The sequence below is a fragment of the Ursus maritimus genome, unplaced genomic scaffold (assembly GCF_017311325.1).
Source record: "Ursus maritimus isolate PB19 unplaced genomic scaffold, ASM1731132v1 scaffold_29, whole genome shotgun sequence".
In the NCBI taxonomy this organism is placed as follows: Eukaryota; Metazoa; Chordata; class Mammalia; order Carnivora; family Ursidae; genus Ursus; species Ursus maritimus.
This window is the reverse complement of record NW_024425452.1, coordinates 4,797,344-4,825,031: the sequence shown is the minus strand read 5'-3', so window position 1 is coordinate 4,825,031 and position 27,688 is coordinate 4,797,344. Positions and strand designations below refer to the sequence as shown.

At 47.4% G+C, this 27,688-nt stretch overlaps 1 protein-coding gene across 2 annotated transcripts in view; it reads right to left on the bottom strand.

The window, feature by feature from the left end:
• RUNX2 (RUNX family transcription factor 2) overlaps window positions 1-27,688 on the bottom strand; it is a 180,872-nt gene that overhangs the window by 29,648 nt on the left and 123,536 nt on the right. Inside the window, exon 6 of one of the 2 annotated variants that reach the window (XM_040643547.1) lies at window positions 21,613-21,772. The exons of the other annotated variant lie outside the window; for it this stretch is intronic. Within the exon in view, the coding sequence (XP_040499481.1) occupies window positions 21,663-21,772 (110 nt within the window). The 3' untranslated portion in view covers window positions 21,613-21,662. Of the gene's footprint in view, window positions 1-21,612; window positions 21,773-27,688 lie in introns of those variants that run through there. 2 annotated transcript variants of the gene reach the window in all.

Genomic DNA, 27,688 nt, shown 5'->3' with positions numbered 1-27,688 from the left:
AAAGAAAAGAAAAGAAAAGAAAAGAAAAGAAAAGAAAAGAAAAGAAAAACTATGCTTGATGAAATTGGAAATTCACTGATGAGGCTAAAAGAGAAAAATGACGAACTGGGATACTGAATACTGAAGAGATTATACAGACTTGTAGTACAGAAGGAAACAGCAATGGAAAATGTAAAAATGTGTAAGAAACCCAGAAAATAGGATGAGAGAATTCTATAGGAAACAATAAAGAAAACAGAAGGGAGCAACATTAAAAGAAAGAACGGCTGAGCATTCTCCAGAATTAATGAGAGAGACCACTGCATGGATTAAAGAACGCCCAGAGAATCTCAAACAGAATGAGTAAAAAGAAAGCCATTCCTAAATATATCATATTGAAACTGCAGAACAACAAAACAAAGAGAAGATCTTAAAAGCAATCAGAGAGAATGAGCAGATGGTCGGAAAAGAATGACAAGCTGAGGTTAAGTGTCTGCCTTCGACTCAGGTCAAGGTCCCCGGGTCCTGGGATGGAGCCCTGCATCTGGTTCCCTGCTCAGCGGGGAGTCTGCTTCCCCCTCTCCCTCTGCCCCTCCCCCTGCTTGTGCTCTCTCTCTCTCTCTCTCTCCCTCCCTCCCTCTGACAAATAAATAAATAAAATTTTCAAAAAAAAAAAAAAAGAATGACAAGCTGACAGCTGAATTCTCAAGAACAGCAAGGAAAATCAAATGCATTAATAACAACCAATTAATATCAAATACCTAGCAATCTAGAATTCTAAACAAGGAAAGCTATCTTTCAAAAATGGGTGAGGGGGGTGGCAAAGTAGCAATCTCAAACTATCACAAACAGAGAATTTACTACCAGAACAGTCTCACTGTAGGGATTTCTAAAGGGCATATATTTTAGGAAAAAGAAAATGATTTCAGAAGGTAGGTCTGAAATGTAAGAGGATCAGTGCACAAAGATTTAATTTAAGGTAAACACGATTAAATAGAAATTGGTAGTATACAACAAAATCAAGAGTGTTTTGAAAAATCAAGGATTCTTTGGGTTTTTAAAAATCAATAGAAGGGGTGCTGGGTGGCACAGTTGGCTGGGCATCCAACTCTTGGTTCCAGCTCAGGTCATGATCATGAGATTGGGCCCTGCCTGAGGCTCCACACAGCAAGCAGTCTGCTTGACATTCTCACTCTCCCTCTGCCACTCCCCCTACCCCTGCTCTCTCTCTTTCAAATAAATAAATAAATAAACCTTTTTTTAAAAAAATCAAGAGATTAAAATCTAGACAACTCCATATAAAATTTGGAAGTGAATAATCAGAATTCAAGGGTTCTTTGCTTTTTTATTGTTCAGAAAGAGCTTAAATATATTGATGAACTTTAAATTCTATTATATTAAATATGTATATAAAATTTCTAGGGTGACTCCTAAAAGAACTAAAAGAATGCAGAGAAAATGCTGGAATTGGGGGTGGGGGAACAGAATCAATCAATTCAAAATAAGGAAGCAAAGAAGAAAAAAAAAACAAAGAAAACAGAAAAATCAGGATGAATATTACTAGAAAGTGCAAAATAAGATGGTAAAAATGAATCCAAATAGTTCAGTTATTACAAACAGTGTAAATGGGTTAAAGTGTCCACTTAAAAGGTAAACTATCAGAGTAGAGCCTGACCTGCAGGGAATGGTTGGTCTGAATTGAAGAGGAGTGGAAATAAGGTTTGGAAGGTAATCCCAGCAGCACCATGTCACACAGAACTTTGAAAGCTTAGCTGAGGCATTTTACTTTGATTCCACAGGCTGTGCTAGTGAGAAGTGTGGGGCAGGAGTCTGCTCTTTTTCAATATAAGAGTTCTATTACTATTGGAATGAATTTTTGCTTAGCATATGCATTGGGTTATATTGAGAAACATTTTAAAGTGAAGAAGAAACAATTTCAAAATAAATAACGATCTTCTAGTTTGAAGAGAAATAGAAAAATAAATAGATAGTTATTTTCCTTTATACATTCCTGTACTGTTTGAATTTGGGACCATAAGGGTAACATTTTTTATTAAAAAACTCAAAAATAGGCAATGGGGTACTGCAAAATTTTCAATCAGAAGGGACTTGAGAATAGAATATTGTTTGGAGAGTAGACTGCAAGATGAATTGAGGGATCAGGAGACAAAGACTAGGATCAGAGAAGTTGGAACAACTAAAATGATTGTCTGAGCCAATGTAGTTAAGTGTGGGATGGAAGGAAAGGATAAACCCAAAAGGAAAGAAGTGATAGAATTTGTTGACTGTTCTTGTTCCTGCAGGTTCAGAGTAGTAAGAGCAATTGAGTACTTAAAGATGAAGGAAGAGGCAAAAATTACTTAATGAATGGTGATGATAATGCCTGTTCTAGTCTGTTCCTGCAGGAGGATTCATTTCCAGCCTGAGCCAGCTTCAGGGAATCTCTGATTCAGAGAGAAAAAGACTCATTGGACATTCAGGAGGGTTATACAGAATAGTGACCCCTCCTTGATATCCTTCCTTGAAGTGAGTTGACATAGCAAAAGAAAAAATACCACTATGGCCTTCAGAGCCTCAAAAACACAAGCCAATTTGCTTAGAATGCAAAAAATACACAAAAACCCTCATTTGCATGTTCTCCCAGGACCCTCCCTAATCCCAGTCCACAACACTGGAGGATCCGGAATGACTATGGCATTTCAAATACAATGTCGGAAGGGAGAGGGCAGTATATCTACCATACGATGGGCCCCTCCATGGGGCTGGCAGGTACACCCCTTGTGCCCTGGACTAGGGTGATTCTGGACCCACGTTTTCAGTGCTTAGGGATGAGATCTGAAGCTCCAGATGGCAAGGAACCAAGTCCCTGGCAATGAAAGCACCTTCCTCATCAATGTTGGTGCCCCCAGATGGTTTCCAAACTGGCCATTTCCCAGGACTTCTAGGACTCTAGCTGTGTGATCTGAGCACATTAGCTCACCTCTCTGAGCCCTAGCTTCCTCACTTATAAACTGGTGATGGTGACAACAGACTTCTAAAGGGTTGTTATGAGGGCTGAAAGAGATGATGATACAGAAAATTACTTGGTACAGTGCTTGGCCCATGTACGTACTTAATGCTTATTTTTAAAAATTAATTTCTTTAAACAGAAAATACAGGGAGGGAAGAAAGAAGGGAGAGAGGGAAGTAGAAAGGACAAACCATAATCATGCAAGGCAGGTGCCCTCTCCCAAGGCTGGGGCAGCAGCATTTGCACGCCAAGGAGGGGGCCACTGTGGCATCCTCGCCAACGTGTTAGATCCTGAGCCTTGAAGCCCTTTGTACATTACCCCAAATCCTTTCTGAGGAGCCAACATTGCCCTTCATCCTCTGCCTCCTGTGAGCATCTCCTGAAGTCTGAGCCCTGAGAAATGACCCAAGGGCTAGTGGTGTGCACAAAGCAACGTGGCCTTCATTGGTTTTGCTGGTTGTAGGTACAACGGCACATCCTAGCCTGAAGCTTGGGTGCCAGCCCCAGCTTCCACCACAAAGCCCTTCTGCTCCAGTGGTGTTAGCCTGCTCCCGCTCTGGCTCTCCTCACCGCTAAGTTACACGGTTTTAGAGAACGTCGTATATGGAGTCAAGACATGGAAGGAGTTATTTATTTTCCCTGAAGACAGTTTGTTCTTTTGATAAACTACAGTTTTATTTTATTTTATTTTATTAACGCCAATAGAGGATTGTGTTTTCTCATGATGAAACTCCCCCCACCCCACCAACCTCCCACTTTAGACTTTGGCTATAAATAGGAGTTTCTTTGTTCTGTCTCCTATGGGCAATAATTGGAAACATAACCTGGGAGACACCCTCAGGTCTCTCCATGTCTCTTGGTTGTTTCTGCACAAGCAGACAGTTGCACAAACAAACAGGCTACTTTGTTTGTGTTCTCTCTGCAGTCACAATTTCTTCCACTAAATGTTTATGCATCCCAGCATCTCAAGAACTGCAGGACCAAGATTGATGGTATGTTAATATTCGTTTGAACGTGTGCACTTAATGTGCTTGGTTAATTGGAGTAATTAGTAGTCTTTTCATTCCAAGGCCGTTGCTGAAATTAAAACAGGGCGGTTATTTTTTTTAATGGACTAACTGAAGAATTTTTATTTTGAAAGTGAATCAGGACACACAGACATGAAATTCTGCTCTGCAACAGAGGAGGAAGGGACACACATACTGAGGACCTGGGGGTCTTTTGGGAGAGTTCTGTATTTCCATCTGTCAGTAATTAAACAATGCCGAGGGTGATTCAATTTATCACCCAAACCATGGCACTTTCAAGAATGAAATGAGGTCCCATTACTGATGTCAACAGGACAACCTGATGACATCAGGTTGGTTCCCCAACCTCACGTATGTACATTTCTATACATGGGACCTTCACTGATTGATTCCATCTGCTCCTCACCCTCAACCTCGAGGGAATAGATCATTCCCATTGAAGAGATCAAGCAACTGAGGCTGAAAAGCTAAGTGACTTGCCCCCAGCCCGCCAGGCAGTGAGTAAAGCCATGCTCAACCCCAGCTCTTCTCCAGAGCCGTGTTATTCACCCACCACACTGACCCACGTTCCTCTGGCCAGCCACGAATGGCCACAGAGGTAAGTGGTAGCATGTGAGCATGTGAGGCAGAGCCAGAAGCTGGCTGGGAACAGAAGAGTGGCAGAGGGAAGAACTTCATGAAGGAGCAGGCGGGATGTCCTGGCCACGAAGTCTCATGGGAGTGGCTTGGGCTACTGAAAGAGGCTGACCTTCTCGAAGCACCTCAGAGAAGGCAGCTCTGACTTTCTGGCCCAGCTTCCTGCTCCTCAGGCATGGATGTGGCTCAAAGGAGCTCCAGGGCTCCTGCGTGGCCAAGGGAGCTCTAATTAAAAAGTCAATGGCTGTTGTGACAGTATTTTCCAGAAGATAATTTTTGACAAATTCCTGGCCTGCAAGTGCTGGCCATATGGCAGCGTGGTCTGTGGGCTGTCACGGTCCTACTGTGTGTCACTCTCCTCTGTGACTCATCTACCAGGCAGCTCTGAGTCTCTCCTTCCTCCTGGCTGCTTCTCTCCCCCTCCCATCACACCTTCTCCCCTCACTGTCCCTGCTTGGTGAAGGCAAATGTAACCTGCTCTGCTTAACGAATTCCCTCTGATATTGGCGTGTCTATCTTTACAATTGGGCGTCCCTGTGAAGTTTTCCTTTGTACACACATTTCCCTGTTCCTGTGTTCCCAATATTCAGGTATCATCACTCAATAACCATTTGACGGCAGTAATGCTTTTCATATGGAAAGAATTGTGTTTTTATTGATGGCAAATGTTGTGATGAACTTTCATGCCCACTTGGAGCCAGAGGGGCTTTTTATTGGGTGAACCACACTAAGATGTGGTTCCAAGAAATGTCTTTGGAGTGTGGACTGAGATGTACTTTTGGGAACAGGTCTTGTGGACGGAGGGAGGGCAGGAGCCTTTCCCTTTATCAAAATCTCATCAGTCAAAGTGTATAATAGCAACATTATTAATAACTCTACAGTTGCATCTCACTTGGTATTTTTCCAAGCACTTCCCTGGAACCCTAAAATGAAGGCAGGGTGGATTTTATTATTTCCTTGTTACAAGTTAAGCAACATTGTAACAGGACTGACCGGTCCCATGAGCAAGGAGTCAGTTGATAAACAGCTAAGTGTCCCAGGAGAAGGATACTTTTAGCAGGTGGGAAGGCTGTCCTTGAGAATCACAGATGCTCTCAGAAGATCAGGAGTTCTTCCCAGGCTAAATTCTTCTCTAAGTCCCCTTCGCCTAGTCCAAATATAAGAGCGTGGCCATCACGAGGGGTGGTGCTCCTCATCTCAATGCCACCTGCAATGCAGTTAAGCATCCTGACATCTAACCCAGATGCAGTGGGAAACCATGGGTTATTTAACAGCACATGCTGTTAGCATATGATGTGGTAGACAGAATGTGCATGCCATGTATTGCCTGTCCCAGATGAGAGCCAGTCTCCATTGGATCTAACAAGAGAAGGGCAAACATTGGAATACGGAGGTGGTGATGCTACTGGATCCCGTCCACATTAGCCAATAGGCTAGTCTGGACCACAGCCCAACCCTGCACTCCTCAGAAGCCAGCCTCGGCACTGGCCTTGATAAAGTAAGAGAATTAGGGGACTAACAGGAACTTGGAAACCATCTGGAGCTACCACCATGGCCATTTTATTCAAATGGAAGCTAAAGCCTCGGGACTGAAAGGACTTGCCCTCATTAGCACAGTTAGCCAGGGCAGAGCGGCACTGAGAACCCAAGCCCTCCCAGAGAGGGTGGCTCTTCACTCAGCCTCCCGCACTGAATCAGAGGATTTTGTGGCTCACCCTGCCCGACTTTTCCTCTTCCTCTTTAACCTGTTGTCTCTTCCTTATCACTTGTCTGCAGCTGATGCTCAGGGACTCACCAGTCCATCCGAGTGAAGAAGAGGACATTTTTCCATACATTTGGTTTCTCCATGCCCCCTTCACCGTCATGCCCCTGAAAGGCAGGGTGTGCAGGGAGCCCTGGAGGTGGTGCGTGCGAACCCCAGAAGGATGCCGTAGCTCAGAGGGGAGGCACATGCTCAGGGTCCAGCCAGCACTCCTTGAGGGGTGTGCTATGAGATGTGTCCCGACAGCTCCGCTTTAAGTCTGTCCTGGTCCCAGACACACTAGATACCCTAGGACTGCACTGGGAGGAAAGGTGTTTTTCTGTCTGTAGTCCACCAGCTTCCATTATTCACGGACATCCCTCCCCAGGTCCACAGCCTCCTTGCTTGTGTTACTCATTGGCTCACAATGCAACATTTGGATTCTTGGGAGCTCAGATCTTTTGTCCTTTCTGACCTGACACTGCCTGGCTCATGTTTCAAGGGCTGTTTTCCTGCTCACCCTTTTCGTCTTTCTCTGCTTCTTCATCTGCCCCTTCTGTGTTGCTTGGCTTAGGAAATGTCATATTTCATTCTAAGCCAAATGCAGCTCCTCTATCAATTCAACTTCGGTCACGGAATATCAAAGAGAGGGCCTAGACCACTTAGCGTCTACAGACTCTAAGATTGTAGGAAATTCCGGCCAACGAATCTCCAGCGAATTACCCACGCTACAGGCAATGTTCTTTATATTTCACTTTGCAAACAAAGCAACTTAGAGGGACTTTTCTTCCCCAACTTCCCCAGCACTACTGGGGAAATCAACCGTCTGGCACTACCACTGTTACCGCTGGATTAAAGAGGAAGACAGAGCCACCAGCTGGCGCAGTGGTGGCTAATAAGGCCCTGGTTTCACAGCTGTTATGGTCTCTCAGCTGCCGGACCGGCAGCTCGGTTCCACCCACTCCTCCGTCCTTCCAGCCCCTGTTTCATGGGTTTCCTCAATCCACCTTCTCGAGTCTGGATCCTCCCAGGTTCTCCCGAGGAGGATAGCTTTAGGGTCGTTTCCTTGTACACACGTGGCCATTGCTCTTTACATGGGCAGTATGGATGAAGTACGTACCCTGAGCTGGACAGTGTGTTAGACACTTGGTGTGCTCACGCTCTATGGACCTTCTGCACATCAGCGCATGCAATCTTCCCCGTGACCTTACACAGGAGATGGCAAGACTGAGCTCAAAGAGGGTAATGATTACCCAAGGTCAATGCAGGATTCAAATCCCAGTCCCCTCATTTCAACACCTCTATCCACTATGCTACCAAGTTTTCTCAGGGAAATGATTTCTACAAGTGGCCTTGACCAAGCACAAGAACGTTTACCATAAGCCAGGTTTTCTCCTCTACCCCTGTGTTTAGCTCATTCTTTTTCATCATGCTGCTAAGGCTCACATCAGGCCTCTCCTTTGGCCTGATGACCATTGGCAACACAGACCTCGTGACCATTGGCAATGGCAACCCAGCACGTGCACTTCAACGAACGGAGATAGCCCGTGGTGGAATTATCAAACTTGAAACAACAAAGCCTCCAACTCCAGCAAAATCGCCCCAAAGCACCAACTGTTCCCAGGAGTAGCCGAGAAAAAGCATTGTGGTTTCTACTTGCACGCAAAAAGTAGGAGGGGACAGGGATCTCCAGAGATCCCTTAAGAAAAGGTGCCCAGGCACTTTGCAGAGGCGGAAAGAAAACGTGTGCTGGAGACAGCTCACCTCAGCTCGTGAGAGCCCACTGTGGGCGCCACTCTCAACTCTGCTTTTAGTGATGTCATATTGGTAGCTTGAACTTAGCCGTGAGGGGAGTGTTAATACCCAAACAAAAACAGTATCCCCACCTACTCCATCACTCTCTATCCCTTTTCTTTGTGTCTGCTTGGTTATTACTTCCAGTGTCTAGAACAATGGATGGTACATATTTTAAATTGTATTTAAAGATGAGTGAAAAAGGAATTGCTTTTCATATGTTAATTTGACAAACCTCATGCTTGACCAGGTATTGTTGGTTACCTTTTTCTTTTCTTTAAATATTTTATTTATTTTAAAAAGGGAGAGAGGGAGAGTGGAGTAGGGGGAGGGGCAGAAGCAGAGGGGGAGAGAGAATCTCAAGCAGACACTAAGAATGCCCAACAAAGGGTTTGATCTCACAACGCTGAGATCATAACCTGAGCCAAAACCAAGAGTCAGACACTCAGCCGACTGAGCCCCCAGCAACCCTGTTGGTTACCTTTCTATGTATATGTATCTTCCATAGCACCTAGTTCTGGAAAATTACCTTTTTTAATTGATTCTCTTTTATTTACCACTTGCCTAAGTGACAGTAAACATAATCATTCTCATTATAAACTAATTTAAAAAGGTAATTTTCCAATTAATAAATATACACCAATGTAAACTGTGTTCTCGTGGTGAAATAATTCTAGAAGCTGCCAACAACTTTGGAAAGAAAACAAAGGTTTTTGTTAGTGGCAAGACCTAATGAAAAATCTGATGGTCTAAACAAGAAAGACTGACAAGCACAATTCTCCCCACAAGAACACTGGTAAATTACTTTCGACTTAATAATTTTGCCTAAGGATAATCTCAGGCGTCATATACACAAATTCTCCCTGTGGAAGGCACACAGTGAGAAAATCTGTGTTGAAATTTTGGCTCTATCATCTGCTGTTTATAGAACCTTCGCCAAGTTGCTTGACCTTTCTGAACCTTCGTTACTTTACCTGTAACGTCATTTCCTACCATGTTTTGCAAGGCTGCTGCGTTTAATGAGATTAAGAACGGGAACACAGTTTGTAAACTATCAAGTACTATAAAAATATGGTCTATTATTTTACCTCTGAGAAGGGTTTGGTAAAAATCGATACCTCGAGTACCATTGAAAGGATTACTAAAACTGGCAATGGTACCAGGTATAAAAATGTGGTTCTTCCTCTGTTAGTCTCTAAAGCAGCACCGCGCGGTTGAACCATCCACAACAACGCCAAGATTCTACTCCTTTGCCATCGAATACAGAAGCCATTAGCTGCCTGTGGCTATGGAGCCCTGGAAACGGGCTGCCGTGACTGAGGAACTGCCTTTTACAATTATTTAATCGTATTAATCTTAGTTTTATTTAAACGGTCATATGTGGCTAGAGGCTACTGTATTGGACAGCACAGCTCTGAGGCATTTCTTCAAATCCATTTTGCAGAAAACTCCCTCTTGGCCCTAACCATGAAGGGATTCGATTTTGCAAGCATCAAGAAGCCTGGTGATGGAAATCTTGGGGTTTCAAGCAAAGGAGAAAGCATGGAATAGAGAGAAGACTGGAGGACAAGGAGAGAAGAGGATGGCCTCCTTGCCCTATGGCCAGGCTGATTATGAAAAAGCAAACAGCCCCCACCCCTTTGAAGAACCAGTGTCCCTTCTTATTTGCTGTGTGACCTTAGAAAAGATATTTAACTTCTTTGACCCTCAGTCTTTTAACTGTAAAACAGGAACCATGATGCCTACTTTGTGGGAGTACTGGGAGGAGTAAATGAAACAGGTTCATGGTCCAAAGGGCCTAACCCAGGGCCAGCCAGAGCAAGCTCTGAACTCTGGGGAGCACACGCAAATGGGCGTGAGGGGGAGGTCAGCACGCTGATTCGCGTTTCTTGCCTCAGACCACACCACTTCTGGGCTGCCCAGACGTGAGCAGGCATCACCGGAGCTGCACTGGGCCTCGAGCAGCACCGGCTGGCGCACACCCAGCCTCCCTCCCTTCATTCAGGCCTCCTGAATGCCCTGACCTCACCCAGCGCTTTGCTCTGAAGATCTCTGAGGGCTTCAAAGACTCCTCTCTGGACTCGAAACAAACGGTGTTCCTTCTGGGTATGTACACAGGTGGAGGGAGGCTGGAGGGCGAGGCCCAACCACCTCTCAAAGTAGGGCTACGACGCCCTCTGCGCGGCTCTAGGGGGAGATTTTCCCTGCACCGGCTTTTCCTCTGCTGTTGGGAGGGAGGCGGTAGGAAGCGAAGTCTAGTTCATCCCCACACAGGCCCCCGGGGAAAGGCCTCGGTGTCTGCTGGGACAATCAAACACTCAAACTCAAACTCGGGTGCTATGGTCCCAGTTCTCAGGTTTGGCAAACGAAAATGTTAAGCAAACTGCTTGAAAAACATACTTTCCCCAGAATTAGCCAAGATAGTCCCATATTTCCTCAAATGTCCCAATCTCACCTCTTAGACTGCCTTTCTCTTCTAGAAGCGGCACCAAAATCCTTTAGACAGTGGGCTGTCAGCCTCCAGTAAGCGCTATCACCGGATGGGAGGGTTTAACAACATGGCTGCCGGGTCTTGGACCTTCCTCCCCTGGGGGGTAGGGCCCCCTCCTTGAATCTGGGTGGGCTCCTGACTGCTTTGACCAATAGAATCTGGCGAAAGTGACACCATGTGACCTCTGAGGCTCTGTCACCAGGGGCCGTGCCGCCCCCACCAGGTTGGCTGGGATACTTGTTCTCTGAGCCCAGCACCCACGCTAGAAGCCTAACTACCCTGAGGCCAGCACGCTAGAGGCCTACCCAGACGCCCCCCAGGAGACAGTCCCAGCAAAGACCATCCAGACACCCGACCTGTAAGCAAAGGCACCCCCAGCCTTTCGAGTCTTCCCAGCCGAGGCCACACACACATTCACAGTGGAGATCAGCCATTCCCGCAGTGCCCGCCCCACACAATCTGTGAGCGTAAGAAAGTGTTGCTGTCTTGCACCACTGAGTTTGGGGGTGATTCGTTGCTCAGTGATGGGGCTCCAGGACCATGTCTCACAGAACCCGGAACCTCCTGATTCCCAGCTCCAGGAAACTGAACTCCACAGACTGAAGTGTCCCGACTACGGGTGGACCTTTGCAGTTGTCACTGCTGCTCCTTGATAAAAGGGAGGCGAAGTTGTATGGGCATAAAAGTGGTCTGGAGTAGAACCAGTGGAGGAAGGGAGGCAGGCAGGGAGGAGAACATTCTATTTTTCATGTTATCATCATTCTGAACTGTGATCCTCACAATAACATTTTTAAGTGGAAAAGAAATTGATAGAGGAGCAAGGACTTACTAAGGTGATTTCAGGGGGTGGCTCTATTCAAAGAATTTTGCGTGTGGTGTTTCTGTTTTTGTCTGGTTTTGTTGTAATGTGTTGTTAGCATTTTCTTTTCTGATCACCCCCATGTTCTTCAGGGTCATGTGGAGCAGTCTACCCAAGAATAAAGGCCAAAGGCAGCCATTTTTAGTTCCAGCGTGGCTGTGAAGAAAATTCTCTATGTCCTTGGAGGGACTGAAACGTCGGTGGGACAGAAGGAAGAGCCCTGAGCCAAGAGGAGGACATAGGGACTCACACACGTGTTGCTTAAACAGATCACTTTAACATCTCCAGGCCTCATGTGGGTCACGCACAAATGGGATTCAATAATGTCTAGGGTCCATTTTCTAACATCTTGGAGAGAAAGAAGTTCATATTTATTAAGTGCTTACCCTAGCAAGCAGCATGCTAGGCCTTCTATTTATTTTACTTAATCCTCAAAAAAAATTCTTTCCTGAGAACCAGCGTCCCCATTTTGTACATGAGGAAACCATGTACACGGAGTTTTCAGGAGCTGGGAGGTAGAGGAGTGCAATTCCAGAATCCACATGGCTCCCCCTCCAGAGAACTCTCACTCCACTTTCTGCCCCCACAGTGCTTCCCACACCTTGTGCCCAGAGGCTGAGAGGTTCTTCAGTCTCTAATCCTCCACAGTGAGGAGGGAGGGTCCTCACTGCATTCCTTTGTACTGTCATCAGCTGCTTCAAGTGGCAGGAAACAATAGCCTCTTTCTCTGCTTTCCTGGAAGGGTGGCTCTTGGACCCTGCTGTGTCTCAGTGGCAACCAGGGCAGCCCTTCCAGCCCGACTGCCCCCAGGTGCCCTGGGCAAGTCTGGAGGAATCCTGCCACCCAGCTCTCCCGGGCAGATCTCGAAGCTGTTCTGTGGTGTGAGCTCCTATCTTCCCCTTAACAAGAGTCCCTCAACTCCAGTGTATCTGACACACGCTTAACCCATCCCAAGACTCGAGGAAGCCTATGGAGACTCCTTCTACGAAAGACTGGGGACTCATCTTTCCCTGCCAGACACGCACTTCTCCATCCCAGGAAGCCTCTCACCCTTGGGTTTGGATGAAGAGGGGTCTGCTTGTGTGGAGATGCCTCATGCCCCCAAATCTCCTCTCACACATGTGTTACTGATGCCTGAAAAAACTGCCAAGGGTTGACTAAGGCCCACTGCAATTGGCACTGCGAGGGATCACCGAGAACTGTGAAATCTAAGAAGAATGACCGAAGAGCAGATAAGATCACGAGCTTCAAAGCCAGACAGGTTGCACATCAACTATATGTGGTCATTTGAAGACAACTGTAAATCCTTTGCCTCTTCTCCTACTAAGACTGGGGGGTCTCTTTCCGCTCCCCTTGATGCTGGGCTGGCCCCTGTGACTGGCTTTAACCAACAGAACAGAGTGGAAGAGATCCTGTCCATCTCCTCTTCCAAGCCAGACCTTCAACAACGCACAGTTTCCACTTGTGTGCCTCTTCTAAGAGCTTGGGGAAGAATCTGACTACCCTGGGACCACCATGCTGCGAGGAAGCCCAAGCTACCCTACTCCGCTGAGCCCCACCTGCTTTCCTTACCCACAGAACCATGGGCAACAAAATGGCTGTTGTCTAAACCACTAAGTTGTCGTGCAGGTTGTTAGGCAGAGACAGGTGACTGAGAGAGTATGAGGGTTAGAGCACCAGCCTCATGGTGCACGTGACAGATGCCGCCCCGGGCAGCTGGGTCAGGATGATGGGAAGGAAGTCCTCATAAGGGAGGGGGCCCCGGGGGCTTGTCAGAGACTACGGAGTTGCATGAGTGAAAGGGCATGGTGTGAGCAGAGAAAATTCTACAAGATCCAGCTACTCCACAGGCCTCTGGAAAAATGCCCTGAACGCTGACAGGACTTTTCAATTATTCTCACTACCGTCACCTGACTACAGAGAGTAAACCCTAAGTTTGGCCCAGAGTAACCTACTATAAGGAGCAGGTTTCTCTGAAGTCTTGTTCTATCTTTACAACTCTTATGAATTTGCGTTGCATTCCGTAATGTATCCATGTGTATTTTGATCTCAAAACATGGTGGGGCACCTGGGTGGTTCAGTAGGCGAAGTGTCTGCCTTCAGCTCTGGTCATGATCCGGGGGTCCTGGGATCGAGTCCCACGGTGGGGGGGGGTCCCTGATCAGCGGGGAGTCTGCTTCTCCCTCTCTCTCTGCCCCTCCCCCTGCTCATGCTCTCTCTCCCTCTTTTTCTTAAATACATAAATAATATTATTTCTCAAATAAATAAATAAAATCTTTTAAAAAATGTTGAAATTCGTTACCAGTTAAATGACTTCACTTCACCCTACCCCAAACTCTTCAAGAAAATGAGACCTGAGACTCTGTGTAGCCCCGGAGCACACAGGCAGCCTGAGGGGATATCCGCTCACCCGCCTGCTGAGGTTGATGACTTGGGACTTTTCTTTCAGGATCTAGTCACACATCTTCAGCAGGCGGATCTGGCCTCTGGGTTCCCCTCACCTATCCCATTCTGTCTGCTGTAAGCTGCCCCCATGCTTACCAGGGACCCAACTTGGGAGAGACCCTGTAGACACCCACCAGATGCAGCCTGAAAGCGGAAGTCACCTGACAATCTAGTTCTATCTCTGACCCACACTTCCGATTGGCATCCCACAGTGTTTGAAAAGCCACCCCAGGCAATTCCCAGCCTTGCCCCACATCCTCAAATGCTCCCCAAACGTCCTTTTTTCCCTTCGACAATTCACACGCACAGACACACACACACACACACACACACACACACACAGACACACACACACACACACACATATCTATAGCCTGGGTAGATACGTTGACACTTGGAAGCAAAATAGAGGAAAGCTTTTATTATTGTTTGCCATTCGAAAATGATTATCCCGCAGGATGATGTGGATTGAAGGAGACAGCTTGCAGTTAGCATCCCGGCGAGAGCTCCCTTTCTAGACCTGGGTGAGCCTCCACCACCTCCCGGCTTCCCAAGTGGGGACTGCCTGGTGCCAGACTTGGATGCCTACCAACACAAATTAAAGGAAGAAAATGCCTCCTAGACTGAGGCGGGCCGGGGAGTGAGAATGCTGAGAATTTTAAAGGGATCATCACCTCAGCGGGAGACCAACACTCAGCCTCAGAGAGAGCAGCTCCCCCAACAGATGTTCCAGTTCAGCAAGTCTCTGGTTCTGGGTGACCCTGTGCTCCCAGACGCCACCCCCCATCTCTCCTGTTACCCCGCCCCCCGCCCCGATCCCAGCCCGGGCCTCCGCCCCTCCCCACCAGAAACACGCTCCATCCTCGCCTCTCCGGAAACACAGCCAAACCTTATTTAAAATCGTGAAGCCCTAAAATGGCACCCTGTGGGAACCGAGCTAACCGACTTGTACTCCAACACGAACCTGGAGGTGGGGATAGGGAGCAACCACTTAATGGGGACAAGGCTTCCGTCTGGGGCGATGACATGTAGCAGTGTACAACACTGAGAGTGCCCCAACTGCCACCGGATGGTTCCCTTTAAAGTGGTAATTTCATGGTACGTGAATTTCACCTCAATTCAAAGGAAAATAAAAAAAAAAACGTTTCCCAAAAAAGAGTCAACCCTTCTAGAAGCCTATGGACAAACCCACATTTGACTCTAGAGCACAGTCCCCGCATTTGCTAGTGGGAGGCTGTATGGGAAGAAGGGGTTCTGCCATGTGACGCTCATTCCGGCTTCCAGAAGGACAAGGACCTCAGATGGTCCAAGGACAGAGAGAAAGTAAGATCAGCAAGCCGCCCGGTAGGCTAAAATTAACTGACCTTCCATGATCTGGATTTGGCAAGTGACTAAACTTCTCTTCTGTTCCTCCTCTGTGAGCGCAAACATTGTCTTATGAGACTCCCAAGTGGAGCCTATAAAAGTGATTCTAACACTCAGGCCAAATCTGGGGAGCCATATATTTGACTCCTATAACTTCATTTCTCTGTCAGCCACCAGCTGGCAGTCTCCAGCAAGTCCCGAGTCAGGCAATGCAGGGTTTCCCTAATATACAATATTAATCTTCAACAGCCCTTGCCAATTTGAAATAAAGAGAAGAGAGAATTCTGGGAGTGTGTGCCCTACAAATTTAAAAAGAAAATGAAAGTGGTCCCATCTTGTACTTCAACAAGTTGATTTGATACTTAGAAAATGATCCTTTGGGCCAAAAAATATTTTTACTTTGTGTGTCTCCATAAATACCCCCCCTTTTTTAATAGAAAGCACATCGCTGGTGTCTAAAACCAAACGTGGTTTTGATTGAACTAGACTTACATTTCTATCTGAAGCTCATTTGCTAACAATAGAACTGGCTTTCCCATTTGCCAACATCAATGTTGACCTGTTTTCACCTAAATTTTATAGATGTCAGAAAAAGAAACTGTTCACTGCTCAGTGGCCTACCCTGGCCTTTTTCAGCCACACTTGCTTGCATTTTTGCAGCTCCTTTAAATTCCCCTTGTCACAAAAACTAACAATAAGGTCAAGTATTTCAGTAAGAAATATTGAATTATTATCCAACTTTGTCAAACAGCCAAGAGCCTACGAAAGCTAACCACGAACTGGAGAAGAGAGAGGCTTAACCTCAGGCCTCCCGGCCCTGCCTCCACTGCACAGGGAAGGATTTTTGGCACTGGGGGGCACCGGGAGGGCTGGGGAGGAAGGGGGGAGGGCGGACGGGTGGAATGGGAACTGGACGGCTCACAATCACGGCCTGTCCCCCAGGAGTGTCTCATTGCACTCCTTCGCTGCTACAGAGAGCCAGCTTTGATTTTTCTTGGAGAGGGCTCCAGGCACCCCAACATCTCAGCCATGCCAACACCACGAGGCTGCTGACCTCTCCTGATCCCCTGGCCATATCCCTGTCCATCAAGGCTAATTTCTATGACAACATAAACTCCACTGTGTAGCCAATAAACTCAAGCTCGATGGAAGCTGATGTGGCCAGGACAGAGAATGACAAACTGGCAAGATGTCAGGGCTGGAAATAGAGCTCGTTTTGCCAGCCAGGGGCTCGGGAGGGGTAGAGATGGATTTATGTGTGTGTGCGTGTGTTTTATGTGTCCTAATAACCCTAATAAAGATTCCATTAATCAATGAACTGTCTCTTGCAGAGACAGAAATAAATGCATGGCTTCTAAAGTGAGCTTCGGCCAGAAGCAGAACACTTCATTTCACTCAACCTGTGGTGGTTGAGGGCAGGAGGAACCCTCTGTTACCTCAAAGGGTCTGTCTGGGCAAGGTACTTGGCCGGGAGAGAGAGAGAGAGAGAGAAAGAGAGAGAGAAAGAGAAAAGGAGGATCGGCTTTGAGCTGAACAAGGAAGAGCAGCCTGTAAGAAGGCAGCAGCGCCCCCCAGGATGGGATGTGAGGGATGTCACAAAAGCTTCCCAAGGAAGGTTCCTGCCCTTCGAGCAGAGTATGTGGCTTTGGAAGTGAGGTTTTAGTGCTTCCAGAAAACCTCCCTTGAAATGCAAATACACTGACTGCTCAAAGGTGAGGGTTAGGGCAAGTTCATTTATAAAAGGGGGGTCCACAGTACAGGGTTAGTTGGCGTGGGCTTGGGGAGAGAGGCAGAGCTCAGGGCCAGCCTCTGAAGGAGGTGTGGGTAGAGAAGACCCCGAGATCCTTCTTTAAAGTTTTACTTAGGTCAATCACAGGCATGGGTCTCACTCGGTTCTTTGAGTATGTGACCATCCAGAGCACAAACATAATCCCATTCATCCTTGTCACCCTTCGCTATTGAATGCCAAAGGGTCCTATGTACCAAAGTCTCCCTCACTGTCTCCTCCAGACTTCAGGGCACATGGTAGTAGGTGGTGAGCAAGCAATTACATAAAATGTACCTACACTCTGAAAGTTTGATATTTTATGCTGTCGCTTAACATTTTTAAAATTTTTTTAGTGGAGGCAGGCAGAGGGAGAGGGAGAGAGAAAACCTCAAGCAGACTCCACGCCCGACATGGAGCCAACGCAGGGCTTGATCTCACGACCTTGAGATCATGACCTGAGCCTAAACCAAGACTCGGACGCTCAACTGACTGAGCCACCCAGGCTGCCCTCTCAACATTTTTTATGACTCATACCCCACAGAGGCTCTGACCCCGCTCACCCCACCCCCCCACTCTAACGTCTTTGAGAATCCCTCTTGCTCATCCTACCAGCGGAAGTGTCATTTGGTGTGCTAAGGGACACCGCAGAGGCCGGGGTCACGGTCTCACTCTTCTATGTAGGATCTCCATGGTGGGGCGGGCTGCCTACTCCCAGGGCCTGCAATGCAGGGCGGATATGGGGCCGACCCCAGCTCAGCTGCAGACCCAGAATGGCCAGGATTCACTCATTCTTCCAGATCAGCTCAAGTGTCATCTTCCCGCCTTGGCCAGGAGTTGCTACCTCCTTTTGGGGGGCAGGGGGGAGGTGGGGAGCCAGCCCTCAGTTCACATCTCTGCAATGGCACTGCTCCACTGTATTGTCACTGAAGAGTTTCTCTTTCTGTCTCTCCGAGCAGACGGTGAGCTTCTTGAGGCTAAGGATATGTCTCACTCATTTTCATTTCCATCATTTCTAGTCATTATGGTGTGAATAAAAATGCAGCCCCTCCCTGAAGATCAGATGACAGTGCAGATGGTGGAACAAGGCAACAATTCTCTCACACCATTCTCTCCAGCAAGGGATAGGGCGAGGCCACCCATTCTCTCTCCTCTCAGCCCTCCACCTCCTTCCGCCCTCTACATGGCTTGTGTGGTCATCACCCAGCACAACACGGCTGTATCTATCATGAATCAGGGCTCGGATAAGGAGCCACGCCATAAGATTCGTCCGCTAACACGACACCAAGGCCTGTGTGTGCCATCATTGCCCCAATAGCATGGGGTTTCCTTCTGCAGGAAGGAGAAAAGATGCTAGTTGTAGGGAACTCAGCAAGCCAATAAAAGGTAAAATTGAGATGAAAAGGCTCTCTTTCTTCAAGATTAGCTGCCATGTTTTCATTTGTTTCGGGGGCCCGGATACCATATTAAAGAAGTCAAAAGTGTAGCCTTATCTCTCCAGCTGGATCATGAAACAGCAAATAGAAAGACCTTGACCACAACAAGGCCATGACCCCCATCCTTCACAGTGAGGGCAAGGGGGCCTCTTTGTCCACTAAAGGGACAGGTTGTTTTTGTCCAGGGAGAAATGGCATGGACGCTCTTAAACTAAATGCCCCACTCGCTAAGCCAGGCCCGGTATACAACTTTATGGGGTTTTTCGTTTTTTTAATGAAGTAATATGTAACAGGTCTTTTTCAATACAGTTGGCTGGAGCATGAAGTATACTGGGAGTCATTTACACGAGTATATGAAGTTTTTAACAGAATCAGCTTGCCTGAGTTTCTGTCAAATGAAAATCGGTTCATAAAAACTAGAAAAGTAATGAAGCGTCAGTGCTTCGTGAAGAGACTAGGGAAGATGCCACCATTATAAAGGAAGGGACAGTCTTCCAGAGAATGAGGATGGGAGCTGCTCGGAAGTAGATGTCCAACCCTTGGCTTCCCCTCATCAATTTCAGGGTGACCCCGCTGAAGTGATTTGACCTCTCTGGGATTCTGTCTCTTCCCCGTCTACAAAATGGCCCTTTTTGCCAATTCTGTGAGAAACAATGGACCTCATTCTCTCTCTTAATGCTAGGCAGACTCTAGCTGCACCTCTTAAAACTGCTCATAATTTCTCCGTTCTAAAAACCACTCCAAATCTACAGGTAAGAGTTACTACATGGTCCCTTAACACGCCATCTAGCAGGTAATATATTCTTGTCCACGATTAAGGAGGAGGTCAAGAGAGGTTAAGTGGCTTGTTCAAGGTCACACATTTCGTCATTAGGGGTTAAGGATCTGGAACCCAGATCTTTTTTGCCACTCTCTGCTTCCCCCTTTCAAAACACCCCTCAACCCCTTAATGCACGGTTGGCTGCACAGCTGTTACCACAGGGAAGAGAAAATGGAAGAGCGGCCCCTCCCCCTTTGTATGAAAATCACCCACTCTTTAAACACCAAGCCTCCCATATATTGTGGTGGAAATGAAAGGCCTGTACAACTAAATATAGATGCCAAGTACCTTGTAAATATGTTGAGTATTTTCGGAAATGAGAAATGGGAAATGAAATTGGCTATAAGCAGAAATCAAAACTATCTAAATTCTCTCTAGAAACCAATTGCTAACTTTTTAATCTCTGTTGATGGCATTCTGGAGCACTCATGAATTTGCTTAAATAAAGAATGCCCCGACAAACATCTCTCTTTGGGATGCATTAAATCAAACAGAGATGTCTTCCAATATGATTTTTAGTGGTGGCGAGCCTGCCAGGTGTCAGTAGTAGGTGTTCAATAAATACTTGAAAAAAGGAAGCCGAGCGGGTGACAGGGAGAGAGGTCATTTCTGTTCTCTGGGATTTCAGTAAAATGGGATATTAATTCCATATCAGGCGGACTTAAGGAAATAGTCTGTAAAACGCTTTAAGAAAGTTGGAGAGAAGCCCTACCTATTCACTTAAAGAGATTTAAAGAATCTAGGGCCGGGAACACAGATGCCCCCTTCCCAGGCTCCTCCAGGCTGGACACACGTGTGCAAAGCTCGGCACACACCATCTTGGGCTGCAGCTAGGTTTCCTCAAGCCTTGGGTCTCTGATCAGCTGTCTCCACGCCCGAGCATTGCCTCTTAGGGATGGCAGTTCAGATATGGGGGCCCTGGGGCTGCCCCTTTGTCAGGTGGTAAGACAGACCCCAAAGCCACTCCTGGAGAGGTAAGAGTTGAAGTTGACAGAAATTTCTTGACCTGGGTCTTTCTCCCATTAGGTGAGGCCAATGCTGCCGAATTAAGTTCAATAATACTTTTTACGAGTAGCTACATTCACAGGAAACTCAACATACCTAAATGGAAAATCTTGAAAGAGATTACAGATTAAGAGCTGAGGTGCTGGTAGGATCAACATTTCTGTTCTGGATGTGTCGATGTATTTTACACTTATGGTTTATGTAATGTCTCTGAGTTCCTTCGGGGAAGGAGCCCATGGTAAGCTCATTGCCAAACTTAGCCATGAGGTTCAATAGAAAAAGTTTATAAAATATGTAGAAAAATATTACTTTCAAAGACTGACATTTTGGGCGGTACATGGGTGGCTCAGTTGGTTAAGTGTCCAACTCCTGATTTTGGCTCAGGTCATGATGTCTGGGTTGTGAGATTAAGCCCCATGTCGGGCTCCATGCTGAGTGTGGAGCCTGCTTAAGACTCTCTCTCTCTCTCCCTCTGCCCTGCCTCCCCCACTCACACTCTCTTGTGCTCTCTCAGTCTCTCTTAAAAAAAAAAAATTCACTCTCTCAAAGAGTGACATTTTTTAAACTGTTAAAATAATAGTTCTTTTTAAAAGATTTTTATTTATTTATTTGAGAGAGAGAGAACATGAGCGGGGGGCAGGGGCAGAGGGAGAGGGAGAAGCAGTCTCCCCGCTGAGCAGGAAGCCTGGGGTGGGACTCGATCCCAGGACCCCGAGATTATGACCCAAGCCGAAGGCAGCTGCTCAACCGACTGACCCACCTAAATTAATAGTTTTTAAAAAGTTGTTCCACTTGGCAGTCCAGCTCTATTGTGATTCAAACTATTTGAAAATTTTATTTACGCTTTTTAAAATAATCATCTTAATTATTATGAGTAATACTGGGTACCATCTATTTTATATCTACTATGTGCTAGGCATTTTCTTATCTCATTAACTCATTTAGTTCTCATTATGTGGATGATAAAGGAGATTGTGTCTAAAGTTTTAGCTTAAGAACATAGTCTTTGGAATCGGGCAGATTGAGGCTTGAGTCTTAATAGCTGCGTAACCTTGGGCAAGTCTGATCCTCAGTCTCCTCATCAGACACGTAGGGATGAAAACAGTGCTAACTTCTTCACCGGCTGCTGGGAAGACTGACATGAGGCACGTGAAATATCAAGCAAGGCGCCAGGCTCGTAGTCAAGGGGGCAGTGACAATGAGATGTTAAGTCTTCCTGTTATTACTTGATCCTGCCACCAGTACCAAACACGGCTTTCCCTCCAAAAGGAAATGAAAACAATGGCCTTCAGTGCCATCCTAAGGGGGAAGGAGGTAACTCATCTTCTGCCTCCATTTTTCCTTTCTCCGCAGGGTGTTCATGCCGGGGAGACCAGGGCCAAGTGAACCTCAGGACAGCTAGGGAAGAAGGAAATAGTGAGGGACGGGTAGCTCGCGTGCCCTTTGTCTATCTCAGGGGAGGGCCCAGGAGACTGATGTCAAGGGGAAAGATGAGCAAAGGGACTTTCTGAAACGACAGTGCGCTTCTCCACCTGTTCTCCGTAGCCCTTCCTTCTCTCTCACTCTCCTGCAGGCCTGGGAGGAAAGCCCCAGGGGAGATGGTCAAAGGGCTCTGTACGGACCCCTTGGACCCCTTGCGCAGGGCACCCCTGCTCTCTCAGGGAAGCCGCCTCGGGCCGGCTTCCTGTGGTGGCCTGAGCGGTGGCAGAGTGCACGCGGCCTGGTCACTGTCTGCTTTGGTCATCACCCCCCCACCCCCGCCCTGCAGCCCCCACAGCGCCTCCGGCTCTGGCAGCAACCTGGGAGAGAAGCAAGCAGCATCGTACATGTGTGGCATATTCTACAGCAAAATAATAACCCAGAGGTTTTATAGACTCTGACAGGGGGAAGAAGGGAGTGCAAAAGATGGAACAAAGATGCCATTTTAAAGTTATTGGCTCGTGTTCAGGATTTCACTATTTTCTATGGCAAGGAGCAAGTAAAAAATTCCTCCTATTGATGAGTATTTTTCTAGTCACTGAAAGCCAAAGGGCTCGGGGCTTCCGACTTCCCCTCTGGGGGAACCTGCGAGCCAGTCCTCTGGCTCACTCAGGCGAGGGCTGGCTGGCGGAGGCAGGAGGCCCAGAGGCCCCCAGCGAGCGGCCCCGATGAGGAACGGGTGCAGGAGGGACACACTGTGTTTTCAGCCCAGGTTCTGTGATCTTTCTGCCAAACAGGGGTTTACAAAGCGAAAACCTCCAGAGACTTCTCATACTTTCTGGCTTATTCTCCTGGTGTTCATCTTAACAGGAATCAGCTGTTTGCCTTCTCACTTATACAACACGTTGCCGAGGAGAATTTAGCATCTGGTCTGGCTATTATTAAAAACAAGAACATCCTGGTCTGTTGGGAGAACAGCACCACTGGCAATGAAAGGACAGAGATCATTTGCATTCAGGATTCCAGAGATCTATTGCAGCTCAATATCTACTCTCCCTCCCCCCCGACGGCTCGGGTTCCAGATTTTCCCCTCTGCATCCATCATCTGCATTACGGTCTCTCCTCTCTTCTGAACCAGAGACCCAGAGCGGACTTTTCCCTTTCCCTGGGAGGCAGGGAGCCCTGGAGTTGTTCAAACACTGATCCGCTCCTGCCTGCCGTGTGATAAAATTGAACTACCAGAGGAACTTTTTTTTTTTTTTTTTACAACTACGGAAATGAAAAAGTAAACAAGACTGGGACGGCACTGGTATTTAGGCTCCAGCTTTTTGTTGTTGTTTTCGCCTTTTTCTTTTTTTAAGCATCGGGCTGGGAGCCTGAAGGAACCATATAATATGAAAAACCCTGGGAGGTTTTATTAGCCAATAAAAAAACTGAGTTCCTATTAACCACTTAACTCCTTGAGAAAGTTCCGCGCTTGCCTCCCTCCCGGTCCTTCTCTCTGTCTCGGGCCCACGAGGCGGGAAAGTGGGCCCGGGAGTCCTGCCCGTGCCCCCTGAGTGCACAGAGTACGTTCCAGAAGTTGTGACAGAGGATTACACTCAATGATAATCTCTGCCCTTCTCATCTGTGAAACCGCTAGTAAGACGATCTTGATAAGAGTCCAACTTTCTATGCCCCCAAATCCGCACGCAAAAAGGCTCTTGAAGCACATGGCTGATGAGGAGAAAGGTCACTGTGACTTTCAAGATTTAAATATGACATGAGTGTTCGAGAAGACAGATTGGGGTTGAGGCGTTCCCCCTCCCCCCAAAGATGTAAGGATGCCACAGAAGGCTCCCCCACTTTGGGGGGCAAAGGAATTCAGAGAAACTCAGAAACAGAAAGTGAAACTCGCCCGAGCTGTTGCTCTGTCAGAGGGGTGGATGGAATTATAAAAAAATAAATGACCTAATTTAGGAAGGAAATGATGTCAAAGGAGACTTAAAACCTAAAACCGTTGTATTAATTCTCCCACGATGATGCGTGTCGCGCGGTTTGGCTGCTTGCTTTTTTGTTTTGCTTCTTTTCAAGGAATGAATTTGCACATTTACCTCAGTCCGTCATCCAGCTGGGGGTTCCTGGTACTCCCCTCTCTCTAAGCCCGCTGAAGCTCGGCCACCAGATCCTGGATCTCAGTCTACGCAGCCTGCTGTATCCCACTTCCGTTTTCCACATCCCGGCTAACTCTGGTTCTTTGGGTTCTCGAGGAGAAATGGCTAAGGCCACGTGAGACCCGGTTACAGTCTTGGATTCTGGCCTCATTTAATGTTGTGCAGACAAGACTACTTCTTGAGGGGCTCGTGTGAAAGAATTTTTACTTGACCGCCAGATTCCCACCTCTTTTTTTTTTCCTTTTAGCCTTTTGCTGTATGGTCTTGATTTCTTTATAAGAATGACAGGTGGTTTGGGGGGGTGCAATTCTTCCCTTTCTATTGGCTATAGAGGGGCACAGAATGACCTTGGGTGGAAAAAAAAAAAAAAAGAGCCATCAAGCTGTGAGCTACGTTGGCCATGCTAAAAACAGAAGGCAGGTTTTTCAGAAAACCCCACTAAGTGGCCAGACATCATTGCAACAAAATAAGAAAACAAAATAAAATAAGTTTTAGTAAATGTTTAGGTGGGTTTCCAGAAACTTGATCCTTCTGCTTTCCAACTAGTTGTGCGTGTCTGAACAGCAGTCGAGTCACAAAAAGCTTTTAAATAAAAGCTTCACCAAAATAATAACCCCTTCTTAAAGGTCAGCTTCACCGTGCTCCTGACACTCCAGGAAGCATCCAGTGTCCCTGGTCCCCTCTAAATCACCTCTATGAAGAAGAAGAATTGCTTCTTCACCACTTGTGGAATGAAGGCGGTGCTCTTTTGTAGGATTTCCAAGAAAAGCAAACACCTGAGACAAACACCGTGTCAAGTATATGCGTGTATGCACGTGTGTGCCTGTGTGTGCACACGTGTGTGCACTTCAGCTTTCCCTGAATGGCTGCTCAGGCACCTCTTTCCATCCCTCTGCCTCCTTGCTCCATCCTTTTAGGCACACACACACACACACACACACACCCCTCAGTGTAGTTCCCTTCGCATCTGCGGTGGACCCTTTTCTTTGCTAAATTCATAACTAAGTTCAGAGCTTTTTAAAAACTTCGCTTCCAAGGCCTCCCAATTGAATACTCACTGCTGGGAAGTCACAGAGAGACTTATCAGGGTACCAGGAATGGAGACAAAGAAGGGAGAGATTCCCTTGCCTTCGCTCAGAGCGCAGAATTCAAATAAAGAACACCCACTGTCCACGTATTGGTTCCTACCTGGCCTTACTTATCACCTTCTGCGGGCCTGAGGGGGGCGCCAAGGGAGGAAGAGCAGAGGCGGGCAGAGGAGGAATTGGAATAACGCGGTGTACCCAGCCCTGGCAGGCAGGCCAGCTGTCTCACCACCCGCACATCCTCTGCACCAACTCCCGGACAGCGCTGGCCAGAAGCCATCCTTCTGGCCGCTGAGGAGTTTGCCTGCCACCTCACAGGTGAGCTGGCCCGGGCTCACTAAAACCGTGGCAGGCAGTTGAGCTGTCCCCAGAAAAACTTCAGAGAGTATAACAGGATCATCTTCTCCTAAGCCTCCTACCGTTGTAGATGCCCCCAAACCATTGTTTCCTAGAACTGGTCTCTAAAATGATTGCCAAAGAATTGGGGCAGGGAAGCCAGCTGACTGGCTTGTCCAGTTTATCTGATCCTCGCAGTAGGGTTGTTTGCTTACATCAGTCAGGCCAGTGCCTCCATTTCTGCTGTGGCTTTTGGCTGTGACGTGATTGTTACCCACCCGTTTCCAGAGGGAACAAGAAATCGGCTTGTGAAGATCTGTAGGCCCTGCTCTCACTCACTGATGGTAAACGAGGCCTTCCCCTACCTCCTCCCTTGCCTTTTCAGACTGTTTTCAAATCCCATAAATATAAACATGTGGCTCTTCAACCGCATCTGTAGATAATAACTTCAGGGGGCTTCCTGTTTACATGGCAATACCCATTTCCCAGCCAACTAAACTCTGCAACAGAGAGCTGAGGTGTTTATTGGGCCAGTGTCGGCTGGGATTGAGTTAACAGGAAACACCCACTCTCAAAGCAATGCCTGATGAGAGATTTGGGGGGCAGGGGTGCACAAGGGGTCAGACACACTGGAGAAACGTCTGTCTTCCTCTGCCCGTCGTTCCCAGTGAGAGCAGAAGCAGCCATGATAAACATGGCCAAGCAGTCCGGGCCTCACAAAGCCCCACAGCTGTACATGTTTCCTGGGATGTGAGGAGGGGGAGGAGGAGGAGATGTGCAGATGGCATAGCCGGGAGCCCCCCTCACAACACATCCCAACCTCAGGGTGACAGCAGGTGAAAGGATGAAAAAAGCTGAAGCACGTCCATCTCGGGGAAGGCCCACGGTCTTCGGCTGGGCTACCCTGTTTTAGTGAGCAATGTATTCCCACACCAGTTCTGTCAAGAAAGCCCGACCAAAGAACGTAGAGAGAGCCTCTAGCCCACTGGTTCTTGATCGGGGACGAATTTTCCTCCCAGGGGACATTCTGGAGACGTGTTTTGTTGCCATGAGTGGGGCAGTGCTATTGGCATCTAGAGGGTAGAAGCCAGAGATGCTGCTAAATGTCCTACAATGCGTAGGACCGCACTCCCTATACACACACCCGCACACACACCAGAGAACTCTCCAGGCTGAAATGTCAACAGTGCCAAGGTCTAGCCCATGCCTCTCCATAAGCCAAAAAAACGGAGACCCAGAGGAGTAAAGCCATTTGCCCTAACCCATGCTGCTGGACAAGGCTGGAGAGAGAGAAAAAGCCACTCTGCCCACCTCCCAGCCGATGCCTTTGAAAGCCACACAGATGTCTAATATAAAAGGATAAATAAATATACATCTTCAAAGAGTTGGAAACAAGTTCGCTGGCCTAGGTCTCACCCACGTGCTTTCAGGATGTCTCCTAGTCTTAGAAATTAGCTGTCTCCCAGATCTCTCAGAACACAATGCCAAAGGGGTAAGAATGAGCAGATCTCGAAGGAGGCCTCGCCCTCTCAGCGTCATGTGGGCCACTGGCCAGCGCCCGAGCATCTCTGCAGCACGGTTTCTGGTCCTTCTTTTAGAACTGTGGTAAGCCAAGGCGGACAGACAGCACAGGACATAACGAGAGCAACCACTCTACCCCAGGCCCTCAACCTTATCGAAGGGGAGGGACTTACCAAAAATACACAATGACCTATTTAAAAAAAAAAAAAATTCTCCAAACTATAGTTCTGCTCACTAGTAGAATTTTTCAGAGGCTACAGCTCTCCAGGTCAAGGTCCATTTTTACTTACCCTTGAGCTTTGATTGACTTTCTTTTTAAGACCCCGAAAGAGATGTGGGAAGGAAAATCGACTACCCCCTACGGCAGGGCTGCCTGAGATCTTCTGACCCCAGCCAGGAGTTCACTTGCTGGCTCCTGCTCTCATGCCCAGAGATTAGAACCATGGGCCCGCGGAGTCCGTTGTCTCTATATCGGGACCGGTCCCTTAGCCAGAATGAGGGGCTTTACCCAAGGATGGGGTGGTGAGCACTCTTTCCTCCGGACACAGGCCGATAAGAAAGTGAGTTCACTGCTAGATCCTTCGCCCACGCCTCTGTAGGAGTAGGACGAACCAAGAAGGCAGCGCTCGGCGAAATGTTTTAACCTCTCACCAGTCATAGAGACCTCCGCTCTCCTCCGGGCCTGGTAAGTCCTACGGCCAAGAAGGGCCCAGGTGTAGGTAGGAGTAGGCGTCAGACCAGAGATGAAACCGTGGCTGAGAAAAGACCCAAAGTACACACGTAACAAAACCAAAAAAAAA